The sequence below is a fragment of the Diceros bicornis genome, chromosome 39 (genome assembly GCF_020826845.1).
Source record: "Diceros bicornis minor isolate mBicDic1 chromosome 39, mDicBic1.mat.cur, whole genome shotgun sequence".
NCBI classification, from domain to species: Eukaryota; Metazoa; Chordata; class Mammalia; order Perissodactyla; family Rhinocerotidae; genus Diceros; species Diceros bicornis.
The window spans coordinates 10,531,677-10,546,316 of NC_080778.1; the positions used below are offsets into that span (position 1 = coordinate 10,531,677).

Below are 14,640 nucleotides of genomic sequence, written 5' to 3' on the forward strand. Positions count from 1 at the left end.
AGGGACAGGCATTGCCCCTCGAGGAACATGGCCAGTGTCCACTGTCCAGGCCTGCCAATGAATAGGGCCAACAAAGGTCAGGCCTCCATCTAGGCTAGAACGATGCACATACTCTCTCCCAGTCACAGCAAATGTGCCCTTCAGCCTTCCACGGCCAATGCTTCCTTCACCCAGTAAGGGTTTGGAAAGAGGAAGGAGGGCAGGGCCGATTTGCAGGCTTCACTTGGCTGCCACTACATTTCATCTCGATAAGACTCAAGGTCCAGTGTCCTAGGATCTAAGACAAAGCTTAAAGAACAAAATGAAAGCAGAGCTGAGATGGGAAAAGCATTAGCCCTCCATTCCTGCCACGTCCAGAAATATGGCCCAATTCAAGGAATCGGTGTTGTCGGGGCAGGAAGCAGCTGATGGGCACCTGAAGGGCAGTCTTGTCCTGCCACTAACTGAAGGTTAAAAAGATGGAGGCACAGAGGGAGGATAGAACAAAGAGCAAAATTTCAAATAATTGTAAAACCTGGAAAAAGAATATTACAACTAAAATACTATTTTCTGTCATGAACGAGCTTCTAAATATTGAACTGATGGGAAAGATCACCAAACATTGAATACCAAATAACACTGAACTTACCTAGCTTTTTAATTTCGTGTGTTCGTTCATCTCTTGTCAGTGGAACATAATTCATCTTCCGGCCACTTTCCCCGTAGCCCAGAAGAAAACCCCGCGATCTGCGTGGACTCTTGGCTCCAGACAGACGTGGTGCCTTCCACGCAACAGACAGCCGGTCATCTGAGGATCGGACGCGGACACGCAAGGGCTTGTTTGGCACTTCCTTTTCTTAAAGAGGACACGACACAGAAACCATTAAACAGTACACCCCTTAGAGTTTACTGTTGGGTGTATAAAGTCTTTCCAAAGACTGAGCCGCAACAATTAGCAGCTGGGCTTAAAACATCCATTTTTGGTAATCAATTCCAGTAAGAGCGTTTTTTCCCCAAGGGTATCGACACTCCGTGCACATGTTCTTCCCCATATTTCAGACCAAGAGGTCTTAAGAACTTAAAATGAAAACATACCGTGTGTGAGATGCCAGCCAGAAATCTTGGATGTTTTACAACGTTCTTTTTCATCTATTTCCTTTTGCCCTCTTAAAGACAAAACTATATATTCTCAGGTGAGACGTAAAGGTCGGTGTAAAAATATAGCAAACACTCTTATATGCTATTTATAACTGTCCTCCAGGAAGCTTTTTCACTGTCAGGTTGAAAAGATGGGCTTTCCTGGCATTTATGGTGAATCACTAAGAGCTAAATATAAACTGATTTCTGGTTTTGATCTTAATTTTCCTTACATGTCTGTCTTGCCCCTCCAGACAAATCCTGTTGCTCTCCTCAGTCTCTGTTGTTTCCTTGCTGCTAAATCAGTTTCAAGAAATCTTCTTGCTCAACTGATCAATCTCAAGAAATGCTCCATTGTTAGCTTTTTCAAAGCAGTGCATTCTGGTGGCCAATACTTAGTGTTCAAAGTTTTGCTTTGACATCAATTAAGAGCTGATAAACTTGGGAACAAGGGACCGTGTGACAACTACCTTGCCCATTTCTAATAGTGGGCCACATTCTAGCACTCATTTTGGGATCCAGTTAGGGTAATGAGTGTCTCTGTGGTTACATGCTGGTTACTTCCCAGACATTCTTCCTCCACTATCTACATTAACTCCATCATCAATTCTGACTAAGTTTATTAGACTGGAAAATTCCCAGCTAAGCTAAGACATAAAAACAAAGACTAATGTCATGAGTTAGTGTGATCTTCAATAACACAATAAATACAGCCATGCGTCGCTTAACAACAAGGATACGGTCTGAGAAATGTGTCATTAGGTGATTTTGTCATTGTGCAAACATCATAGAGTGTACTTACACGAACCTAGATGGTACAGCCTACTACACACCCAGGCTACAGGGTACTAACGTTATGGGACCACCATCCTATATGAGGTTCGTTGTTGATGGAAACGTCATTATCAGCGCATGACTATAAACAGCCATTGGAGATGGTTATTCTGAAAAGCAGACACTTGGCTCCAATGTTCTAAATCTAACCAAAAGGAATATCTATTTGTACATTAGCTGGAGTTACCTATCAGTTACTGGGCACCCCATTTCTAAAGGCTACTAAGAGAATACTATGTAATGGTTCAACAAATATTTTCCCCAATATATAAAGTACTAATTATTAAGATTTTTTGTTTTTAATCCAATAGCATAGCGAATGGACTAACTACATACAACATCACCTTGCATCCTGGTGGTAAGAGTGTAACCACTTCCACTGGGTCATACTGAACTGATCTCAGTTTTGTTCCAAGTTATGAGATGAGCTCTCAATTTCAAGGCCTAGCTTCTGTAAAAGTCAGGGACCACCAAGTGATTATGGAAATGACAAATATGTTCATTTATATAGTTCAAAAGAAAGTAATTTTCTGAAAGCGTTCAGTACTAATAGTCCAATGTATTAATGGCACAGCATTGACTAATCTTATGAGTTCCTATATCAATCCTATGAGTTGATCATTCTGATGAGTTCCCATTGGGGATCTGTTGCTTGATACTCATAACATTTTGACGTCCAATGTTTCCAGAAAGATCCAGGCTGCCAAATCTTGTTAAGTGTGAGTTGTCCGTGGGTGACTGTGTCACAGAATTGGACATGAATTCCCTTCATCAGTGTGTGTGGCTGCTGAATAGACCTTGTATGGAGCTAGGGTAAGAATAATTTTTTTGAAAATACTGGGGAAAAAAATCTTATAAAAACTACTTAGGAAAAGCAAAATCTGGACTGGGAGCAGCATGTTTAGTCTCATTTATCAACAAGGAAGCTTTGGTTTGTTTTTTAAAGTTTTAGCAGATTTTTGGAGGACATTCATTAGAGCAAAATACATAACCAAGTTTAATTTTTCAAGAACAGTGTTTGTGTTATTTTCAGATTTATGCAAAGTTAGGAAATAAACTTTCCATGAGCCATGAGCATGGAAATAGAGATTGAGAGAGAAAATGTTAAAGGAAGCAAAAAACTTTGCTTCATTTTCTCTTTACATCTTCTAAGTCATTTTTTTCCTCCATTAGCCTCCAATACAAACTATCACTACACAAAAAAATTCAGTTTTGGGGCCAGCCCCATGGACTAGTGGTTAAGCTCACATGCTCTGCTTTGGTGGCCCAGATTCACGGGTCTTGATCCCAGGCTCAGACCTATACCACTCATCAGCCACACTGTGGCAGTGACCCACATATAAAAAATAGAAGAGGACTGGCATGGATGTTAGCTCAGGCCAAATCTTCCTCAGAAAAAAAATTCAGTTTTAACAGAAGACCCTCTCATGAGTGATGTCACAGACTCTGGGGGTGAACCATCTGAGATCCGGGTTTGATTTCATGGCATGCCCACCTTAGGGCAGGGGTCAGGTCTGTCATTAAAAAAAAGTCTATAAGATGAAAATAATCTCTGCCAACAACATATGATGTTTATTTTACTTTTATAAAAAGTGTATACTTCCTCCAGGGAACCTCAGTGATGTGAGGTTGAGGAATGACTCCTACTCAAGCAGCCACAGGCCATTTGCATAGCTTGTTTCTCAGGTCACGCTGGCAGGGTGACCACCCAACCGACATGGCCACCACAGTCTATTTCCCGATGGGCAGCAGTAAATGGGACAATGTCCCTGGTGCTGTCATCAACTTGACTGGCCTCAGTGCTACCCTCCACAGCTCTTGTTCTAAAGCCATTTGTGGCCCACAACAACTCTCCCCTCCACTACAGAAAGCAACACTCAGCATGGGAGTTCTGGGGTGATCGCCAGCAAAACAGGTAAATCTACTGAAAACAACACACAAGTCTTATAGGAGTCAGCTAAAAATAAATGATGGAACAGAAATGGTGTTCTCTGCCCCATGGTTCTGGGAGAGTCCTGGGACCCTTCCAGCCATGCATCGTACAGGGGAAACAGTGTTGGTGGAAAGCGCACGGTCACCGCTGGGCAGTGGGGAGTGCTCCAGGTCTCTGCTCCAGGACAAACAACCCCGACACTCAATAGCAAAGATACTGAAAAAACAGTAACGAGGAAAAAGACCACTGGAATTTCCTAAAGTGGTGGGGTCCCTGACGGGGAGGAAGGAGTGAAGTTCTGAGGACAAGGAGCTCGGTCTCAGCAGCACAAGTTTGCAGTCCGAGGTGCCCACATCGTGGCCCTGTCCTGACCCATGCCAGGCCCACTAAACATCAGCCACACCGCCCAGTGGCAGGGACAGTAGCTGCACCCTTGGACTGTCCAGGCTTTCACCCCAGGCTCTGACCCGCTGCCTAACCACTCCACACCAGGGTGCAAGAATGAGGCCAGGCCTGCTGAGCAAGCTGTGGAAACAGGGCTGAGGCGAACCCTTACAACCAACCATGTTGCCCACTTTATATAGAACTTTACAGTTTGTCACAAGCTGTCATATGGTTTATTTTAATTGTCCTTACAACAGCTCCCAGGTAAGTAGGATAGATGAGGTAATCCCCACGAAAAAACGAGGTTCAAAGAGGTCAAGTAACTGACCCCAGCTCACACAGCTGCTAAGTGCCAAGCAGGGACCTGAATTCCACCGTTCTGACACCAAGTTCTGTTCTCATCCAACTAGGGCCCTTCCACTTACGCTCTCCCCTCATCCCATGTGCTGTCCCACCAACCACCTAACCCTTCTGCTAATGAACGCAGAACAAGCATTCTGAGCCGGACAGGCCCTCGTCAGAGTGTGAGCATAATGTCTTGCACAGCAGGCATTACATTTATATGTGTGTGTATCTTTTTTCAAATGGACCAGACAGTACACTCAGCAAGTAGCAAATGAACAAGAGAAGGCCTCTCCCCAAAGACTGCACCAGAGAACAGTTTCCAGACTGCACAGAGGTTACTGACTCTGAAAACCACAGAGTGAAGGGAGAATGCCAATCCTCTCAACACAGCCCTCTATTTTTCCAATCTCTGGGTTTAGAAAAGCCAACCACAATTTTTTTCAAGTATTTTGAAAATTTCTTTTCTTTAATATTCTGGGTTATACATACCATCAAGCATCTTTTATAGATCTTTTATAGATCCTCTGGTAATCCTCTTTTAAGATGATGTGCACATTAAGAGAAACTATCCATATGGTTCAAATTCACTTGCAGTGAAATTAAGTGTTTTCTTTATGCTGTTCGTGATAGCCTCCCAGAAGTCCTCTGAACATTTTCTAATAAATCTCTGTAAGTCTTTTATCTTGAAAACAAGAAGTCACAGTTGCCAAGAGTAATCACGTACACTTCCACCAGTGCCAAGTGTATTTTAAACTTGGCTGGACACATTCCCCCCATTGCTCTTGGTACAACACAATCAGGTAGATCTTACTCAGGACTAGTCAATAACAGAAGACCTACCGCAATTAATTACACACCATCCACATGGCAGGTCAGCAGGGTGAAATAATTACCATCTAGACTATAGCAGACACCAGAGAACCAGACAGGATGAGAACATCTCTCCTGATTTGTATCACCAGCCATGCAAATTGGCAAATATTCTGAAATTGTGTGGAGTCAAAATCTGTTCTTCTCACAAAAAAAAGTCCAAAACTCAACAAGACACGTTGCCCATTTGGAATTTGATGCTGGTTAAACATGGTAGCTTCTGAATTGGGCTTCCACAGGCTCTAGGGTCAGGATCTGAATCTAATACTCACTATCTACGTGACTTTGAGAATCTTCGCTGAACCTCAGTTTCCTTTTCTGTAAAGTAGTGCATACGTATCGGGTTTTGTAATATAATCCAGGTAATGCGTTTGCTACAGTAACTGGCATATGTTAAGCATGCATTAATTGCCAACTGTATTTGTGGTCCTGATAAAAATGAAATCTTCCATTTATCAGATTTATTGGATGGGTGGGCATTTCCCTCCAGAACATGAGCCAGGATTGCATCCCAGAGCCTACCATGGTGACTTGCACATACCAGGGGCACTGAAAAAATGTGTTTCAAAGAACCGGACATGAGCAAAGGAGATGGACTTGTTGTCAAAGACTCTTTACATGGAAATTCTTCTCAAATACGAGGCTGTCTCTATCCAGATGACTCTTTTGGCACCATAAACTGAAAGCACTATTCATTGTCTTCATCAACATCTAACAGTTTTCAATCACTCTGAGTGGATCCCTACTCTTCGTTGGCATAAAAACATACAGCCACTGATGTCTAGTGACCACTTTCTTTGGCCCCATCTCAGCTAGCAGGTCATTTTCATTTTCCAGCACAATGTGAGGTATCACTCAGTCTACAGCTTTGAAGAGTAAGTGGTTTGTTTCACTGACCAACCTGATGCCCCACTGCACTGACCTCCAGGCTTCACAAGATGGCCCTTCCCCTAGTCCCCATGGCCTGAAAGAGCAGGGATGTGGGCTCACTGGCCTTCTGCTTGCCCATCCTCTGCCCCAGGCAGCCTCCCCACCATCCCCAAACATCAGCCCTCAAGGCAACCAGGGACAGTGGTCTGTAGGACTAGAGGGAGTCCAGCCATGAGGCTAGAGCGGTGGTCCTCAGAATCACCTGGAGGGCTCATGAAAACGTGCCCTGGTCTCCTTCCTCTATGGGGCCATGTGCACTTTTGATGAATAAGCCTGATAAAGAAGTGGAGGGGGGGACAGGAAAGGGAGGGAAGATGCATTAGAGAGGGGTGAAGGTGAATGTGGGCAGCCAAATAGAGACAGGACATGTGCTTTGCTGTCCCCATTCTGCTTCTGACACAGGTCCAGGCCCAGTGCTGACTGACGTCTGCCAAGGTAGGCTAGCAAGCGCCTCTATCTGCCAAGGGCTCTTTTCTGGGAGAGCTCTGACACATAATCCTACTGAAACACCTCTGAATGATGCATACAACTCTTCTTCCACACACTCAGTATTTGCAATACTTACTCTAAAGTCTCTGTTTAATGCCCCATTTTCCTCTCCAATAAACGATCTTAATGCTTTCAATCATTTACTGAGTTTTTGTATGATATTTGGGTCAGTTTCTTCATTTTGGAACAGTGTCTGTCAGTGTCACCAACCTTCACAATTTATTGGAGCCCTACTAGGGTAAGGCATTTGACAAATATCCTCACAATAACCCAATAACACCCCGTTCACAGACAAGGAAAGGGAGGCTCAGAAAGGTTAAGGGAGAATTTCAAAGACAGACAACAGTAGGCACTAAGCTGTGTGGGGGATCAGAATTTGTCACCCCAAAATGTGTCTCTTTGGCTTGATAATTTTTAAGAACAAAAGACTCAGAAAGAAACTTTGACCTTCTCCCTAACTGCTTAAAAATTTAAGATAGAAGGCCTGTTCCAGGAAGGAACTCTCACCATAGATAACTACAGTATAATATGAACTAGGTGTGGTAGACAGGGAGCAACCTAGCAAGGCCCGTTTGATCAAAGTCCTCTCCATGTCTCATTGTCTCTGCAAGGCATGGCAAACATTTGTTTACCAAACATTTGCTTTTCCATCTCCATGTGAATTGCCTTCCTCCCCTTTGAATTTCAAAACCATTACCCCCGTTACTCAGTTTTCCTGGGTTTCTCCCATGTATACATGTTATTAAATTTGTTTGATTTTCTCCTGTTATTCTGTCTCATGTCAATTTAATTCTTAGATGAGCCAGAAGAACCTAGAGGATAGAGGCAGATTTCTTCCTCCCCTACTGCTGGAAGTGGAACCCAGGTCTATGGAATCTGCAGCCCTTTTCTTTCCACTTCACTCTTGTTCGGAAGTGGCAGCATGGTGGCTGCAGAGTTGGTGTCGTCAGCAGCCATGTGGTGGCATCAGCCCTGTGCCTCCTCTGGGAAAAGGTCCCCTTGGTGCCTCACAGACACCTCTGGTGAAGGATCTGGTCTGCAGCATCTGGTTTCACTGTCCAAGACATTCATGCCATGAGTACACCCACTCACATAAAATGTCAGCTAAGTTCCTAAGGGCCTCGTTGCTCTTCAGGGGAAGTCAGTCCATTTGTCCCATCAGGATCCACTCATCACACTATTCCCCTCACATTCACAGATGTTTCAGTGCTCCAAGGAAAAACCATCTAATAAAGAGCCAAGTACCTGGTTAGCCACACCAATGGCCTGGTTGCCTGACTGGGAAGCAGGTGGGACACTGAGGAGAGAATTAACATGACATGCACACATCTCACCATCTTTCAGAGATACTAGAACAGCAGTCTTAAGCTAGTGCCCGGAGCCAGTAAATCCTTGCTGCTTTTCAGGGGTTGGGAGAAGAGAGAAGGTCTTAAAAGAAAAAACAACAATGAAATAGAACCTTGATCTCTCCAAAGCTAATCAATGCCAATGACTAATAATGTTACAGATTGTGGAAGCCTGTATAAAGCATTTAAAGCTAACCTTTAAAACAAACAAACCTAAGTGCCTTCAGTTCAAGACTTCTGCTGCCCACTGGACCTGTCCAGTTCTCCACAGAGACTCCGCTTTCCTGCTTTCTAAGATCATGAGGTCACATCGGGCTGTCACCAGATGAGGAAGCCACGGGGTATCCTACTCGAATGGAGTATAGAAAGGGACGGTGTGGTCAGAGGCCAATCCTACGGGCTGGCATAAGGCTGCTAGCATTTGTGCCCCAAAATATGGTTCTCAAATCCAGTAGGACTGTCTCAGAAACAAAGCAAATACCTCTAGCCATCCTGGGACCACTTGGTTTCAACCCTTTTGTTTTGTTTGTTTCACAAAAGTGCTGGATCGCTTTATCATCTAATGGAGCTCCTCAAACTTTTCACCAAAGTTTACCTAACAGCAGAGAAAATGAACTCAGTGCTGAAAAGCCTGGAGCATGGTAATTTATTCACAATCTTGGTTTTATCTCAAAATCGCATTTGAATTTGTAGATGACTCCATAAAATTTTGGTGCTTGTTTTCAAGTAAAAAGTCACATTTTAAATGACTGTCAAGACAATGCTTCCTGTTGGATGTGGCCAGTTTATCTTACACCTTCATGAACTTCTGGCAGTGCCATGTTCTCCCAAGTTCTGAAAACCCCAGTTCGAGAAGCCCTGAGAATCACTGGTTTGTCAGCAGCTTCAGGATGCCATCTAAAATGTCAGTCGGTGGCTGACTTTGACCCCAGTGTGCTAAGAATATCAGTGAAAACTACTTCATGCCATCGGTTTCACCACACAGCACTGAGGCTGCAAAATGTCAAGTCACCCCAAGATGGCGGTCAGCACTACATTAATGACACTAGAGAAGTCTGCATAAGTTGGCAATGAAGCCCTGCTACCAGCTCAAGAATGAAAAGGTTCTACAATGGCTTGCACGGACATATCCCTCAGTTTTTACAGATCATAACCCTTTTTGAGGGGAATCTCTCCCTACATTAAGCCAATAGTCTTACTCCACGACTGTGTAGGCAGAGTAAGGGTCTCTGTGTCCTACTCATGGCAGTGGCTTATCAATAAGCCTGGAAGACAATACCAGTCACCAATGTCCTCAGCCACCTGCAACAGGAGATTGGGGTGAGCCCTTCCTTGGTCCAGCCCCAACTGACACAGCGTGGAAGGATCAGGGAGCTTCTCCAGGGGACCACCTGTGAAGATTTCCTCCACTAGTGATGTGAAGGTGCAGTTGTTAGAAGCATCTGCTCTAGATTCATCTGGTGATGCGGTAGTTTTCCGTTGAACTTCCCAAGGACTCATGAGGGCCATAGAAAGCAAGGAAGCAATAATCTTTCTCTAATCTCGTTAGTGGTTGACATGCAGACATCTGCATTTCCTTATTCCACAATGTAACATAGACTATGGAAGCTAAGAGGAAGGAGGGTTAAATATTCTAAGGAAAATTATGGCTTGATTCAAAGGTTTTTTTGGTTTGGTTTATTTGTTTTAATCTAAAGCTCTTCTGCATTTGTTTCATTTGGGAGTAGAATAGTAAGTAATGCTCCTGTTTTCTGGCAATGAAAGACTTTGTTTTGTTGAATGGCTATTGATTATTTCAATTTTTTACTCTTGTCCAATATACCACTTGCAAATGAAAGATCCAATTACAATATATGAATAGCTTGATAACTTTAAAAAGAAAGTGTTTTCTTTCAGGCCTAATATCTGCATTTGCAGGGATCCTGTTTAAGAAGGTGCATTCCTGTTGAGTGATATCACAGCCCCAGGCCTGCCCTCTTCTTCACTCAGACCTCAAAAGGAAAGCCTGTGATGGATATGCAGTGAGAAAGTGACATCCAGCCCCCAAGACGCTGACCTCATCGGAAGCATCAGGTTTATTAACTACTGCAGGATCGTCCAGGACACGAAGGCAAAGTCAGCAAACATTCCATTCAAGGCCACACACGTGGGGACAGCTCATCTCTCCAGCTTTCAACAGCCCCTCGCCCTCCCACTGGGGACAGCCACTCATCAGCCTCTGAAAGAAGCGCCCACCCTGACAGCCGAGGAAAGGGCCTCACCTCCAGTCGCTTGCTTCCTAAGAATTCACTGAAGGGAAAATCGAAGAGCAGAGAGTTACATTCATCAATGTAGATGAAACAACACAAAATGTTGGTTTAGGTCCTGGTGCCTGAGAAGGCTGCCCTCAACTGTTGCCTCTTCTAGTTGGCTGATGGTTCCTGAGTCCCTTCCGTGGCATTTCTGCATGGGCTGGAACTCCCGAATTGTTTGCTCCTACCTAAGAACATTTGGCTAAATGAAGTTCAACAGCTCCACACACAAGCCTCTATGGCCTACTTTTTATTATTAAAGAATGGGCTTTCAGACTGGTGAAGTCTAACTATATTCTAATATGAGAGGTGGCTTTGAAATAGGCACTCAGGTAAAGAGATCTGAGCCCCCAGGATGAAGGTGCTTGTTAGGGCCTGCATGGGAGGTAGGCAACCTCACAGCAGATGGATCTGACTGCATAAATGCCTCCTCGTTACAGAGCAGCTAGCCTTGAAGAATTCCAATCTACAAATGCATTCAATGCCATTCTTCACCCAGGCCCCTCCAAGAAACAGGAGGCAAGAATTAGGATCTCTGATTAATGACAGCACCACTCTGTGGCCGACAAACTGGCCTGCCCAGGACCATCCTCAGAATGAGCGGCTGACCTAGACAGAGGCGACCTTGACCTGCTGACAGACAGCTCTGCAGCACCCAGAGCCCAGCTCTTGTCAAAGCTCATTTCCTCCCAGGGCACAGACGTGGAGCAGAAGCAGCCTCCCAATGCATCTCCCTCAACAAACATTTATTGAGGACCTACTGTGTGCTTGGCCCAGGCTCTGGAAATACAAAGACAAGCAAATCATGGTGCCCTGACCTTGAGGAGCTCATCATCCAGGCCATGAACCAGAAACTGAATTTTGCCCTGCAAATTGCACACTTAAAAAAGCTAACAATTGTGTGAGAAAGCTACTGAGAAAATAATGCCACAGACTTTATTAATTCCCCATTGGCCAAAGACTTTAATTGAAACTGGTAAGTAAAAAGAGGACAGTCTTTGATTCATAATTGATTTAAGATTTTTGAATTGGGGTAGACTTTACGCACAAGTCTGGCACGCAGCAGCCCGATGATGGGGCTCTAGTACTATCTGATGGCGTGCCTGAGGCAGCAGTACTGTACTATGTGATTTGCGCTGGCTGGCACCATTTACCCAGAGTGACATTGACACTATCAGCAAGTTAACACAGCTGTTTCCTTGGCTCATTTGGCAGAATTCTTGCCACTGCACATAGAGAAGGGGAGGGCAGCACCAACTAAGTGGCCGTTGGGAGAGGTACTTCCAGTGCATCAGTGGAGACAATTCTTTATTCTGTGCACTCTGTGTGTTCAGTCACAAACACATCACCCGGAAACTATAATTCAGTGTTTCTTCTTTCTCTAATAAGATTTTTGGATATGCTGACCTAAAACACTCACATTAGAATGGAGAAAAAGGCAAATAGCCATTTTTCAGGAATACAAATGGTTCCCAATACTTGCAAAGCTTAGGATGACTCACTAAAAGTGGTGGAATTGGCCCACTTAGTGTCATAAATTCATGACATTTCAAAGCTGAAAGGAACCCTAGAACCTTAGAATGAATCTTAGAACCTGTGAAGTCTACAACCTTCTTGTCAAGTCCCACCCAGCATGTTACAGCTGAGAAACCTAAGGCGCTGAGAAGACTGGCTCTTCCTGATGCTGAGTGCCTGTCAAGGCCTGAGGCTGGAGCCCAAGCCAGGCATGCAGAAGCGAACAGTGAGGATGATATGGTTTGATGGGTTAATTATGCTCTTCAATCAACAGAATAGGGAAGGAGCCCATCTCAAGACACTAGGGTTAGAGTTTTCAAATTCCACATCAGTCACGTTTAAATAAACAAACTGGCAAGAAAATATACCTGAAGATCAGTGCTCATTTTGATGAACTATTCATAGAAAAGGATGAATTGCATGCTTGGGGCATCCATTTCTCATATCCATAGATATTGCCTATGAAAGGAGTGCCAGGTAAGAAAGTAAAAGCGCCAAACTTTGTTGTCATGGTTTCCTAGTGTCACTGTTTCAGTGTCAAATAATTCGACACCTGTTCAACAGCAGGTATCAGCTTTTTGAGCCAGGTACTATGGGGGAGGGGGCTCCCGAGATGAATCCAACCCAGACCTGCCCTGGGGTCTAACCCTGCTTGCAAAGGAGCTTTCTGTATATGGAGTCAGCCTTCAAGAGAAGTGGTGACAACAACCTCTCCTTACAGTCAGGAGGAGGGACGGGAGAGATAGAGGTTAGAAGCCAAGAAAGGGAAGATGAGAAATGTCACCCTGATGACCTTCATTTCCCAGGGAGGCAGGAAGCAAGGTCACCTGCTAGAGATGAGAGGAAGCAGGCAGAGGAAGAAGCCTGAGCAAAGTGGCAAAATTCTGGACTAGCCATTGTGGAAGAAGCGAAGGAAACTGAGCAAGGACAAATAGAATCATTGCCAAGCAGTGCCAAGGACCCAGATGAAGTGAGAAAACCAGCTATAAGGAGTTATAACGATGCAGATCAGCTCAGCTCTTTATTTCTCCCACAAGGCTCAGCAATCAGCATGTAGAAGGGAAAACACGAGTGTGGTTGACATGCTGGGACCCGGATAAAGTCAGGAAGAAAAGAGCCAGGAGACAGCTTCTGGACTCCGGAAATGATTAAGTCTGAAAGCAAGCTTATGACAATGAGGGCATTGAAGAAATGAGATGATTGGAAATTTCATAACTCTAGATTTCCGAGGGGAACAATTCTATCATAAGTGACAGGAGGCGGCAGTTAGAAACCACGAGATGGGACTATCAGATGGGTCTTCATCCTGGAGGCTGACATAGTCCAGAACGCCGGGGTGGAGAGGCACATTATGAGCCGAGGCCCTGCACGCTATTTGGATTGAGGGAGAAACTTGGAGGTCAGGGAGTGACCTTGACAAAGAAGGGAATGGCTGGACCGCAGGTATCATGCCAGTATTGGTTGAAAATGGCCTGGGAGAATTGTGAACTCTATGCTGAACTTGAGTCTGGGCTATAATTTAACTGTCAAAAAATGAGCAAGCTTCATGAACTAAAACATAATGTAAAGAAAATATGAGGCATAAATCAGACTTTTATTTCATTACTATGTCTAGTTTGGGCTCCATGGCTTAAGAAATGCAGATAGGAGTACATTTTTAGAAAATCATAACATTATTAAAAATACATACGATCCTATTGAAAGCTAAAATGAAGAGCTGGGCAGAAGCAGATTAACTGCCTGCTGAGTCCCTGGGCTGGTTGGAAGCAGAGTTGGGCCGTGGTCCTTGTCCTGATCCCCAGTGCCTGGCTCTGCGCATGCCAGATTACCCCAGATCCAGTCACAGAAAAAGCTACAACAATTTGAGAATGGAAGTCTGCAGGAAAGCTAAATAATAGAATGCCAATATGTGAAGGGACTTGTGACATCTCTTCCCTGGGGACAAAACAAAAGGATATGGTTTACATCTCAACAGGAGGAATTTTAAATTTAAATACAAAGAACACTTTCTAACCAAAAGATGTGAGATGAGCTACCCAAAGAGGAAGCCAAAACTTCTGCCCCAAAATTGCATTTTTGCTTAGTCCTGTCATTTTCTGAGTCCTAAGAGTTTTCATATTTGGATGAATGACAGGTCTGAGAATCACTCAAGTCCTGCCCGCCTCTAGGACTCCCTGGCACATCCTTCCTCCTCCTCACATGGCTTCACCCATACGGTCCCCATATGGGCTCAGCCTGGTGCCGCCATCTTATCAGCATCTCCCAGGCTCCCCCATCCTGCCTGTTGTATGTCACAGTGCTGCTTATTTTTCAGAGAATTTATGATTATGTTACAGGCTGAATTTATCCCCCCAAAATTCATATGTTAAAGTCCTAACCCCAAGTTACCAAAGAATGTGACTGTATTTGGAGATTGGGCCTTTTCAGATGTGATTAAGTTAATGAGGCCCTTAGGGCAGGCCCTAATCTAAATATGACTGGTGTCCTTATAAGGAGGGGAAATTTGGACACACAAAGAGACACTAAGGATGTGTGCCCACAGAGGGGGGAAAAGCGAAAGAGAGAGGCCTCAGGAGAAATCAAACTT

General features: G+C 44.3%; 1 protein-coding gene across 1 annotated transcript in view; it reads right to left on the minus strand.

Moving 5' to 3' along the window:
- FNDC1 (fibronectin type III domain containing 1) overlaps positions 1-14,640 on the minus strand; it is a 101,668-nt gene that overhangs the window by 55,066 nt on the left and 31,962 nt on the right. Inside the window, exon 5 of the mRNA XM_058534059.1 lies at positions 629-835. Coding sequence (XP_058390042.1) covers positions 629-835 — 207 coding nt within the window. The remainder of the gene's footprint in view (positions 1-628; positions 836-14,640) is intronic.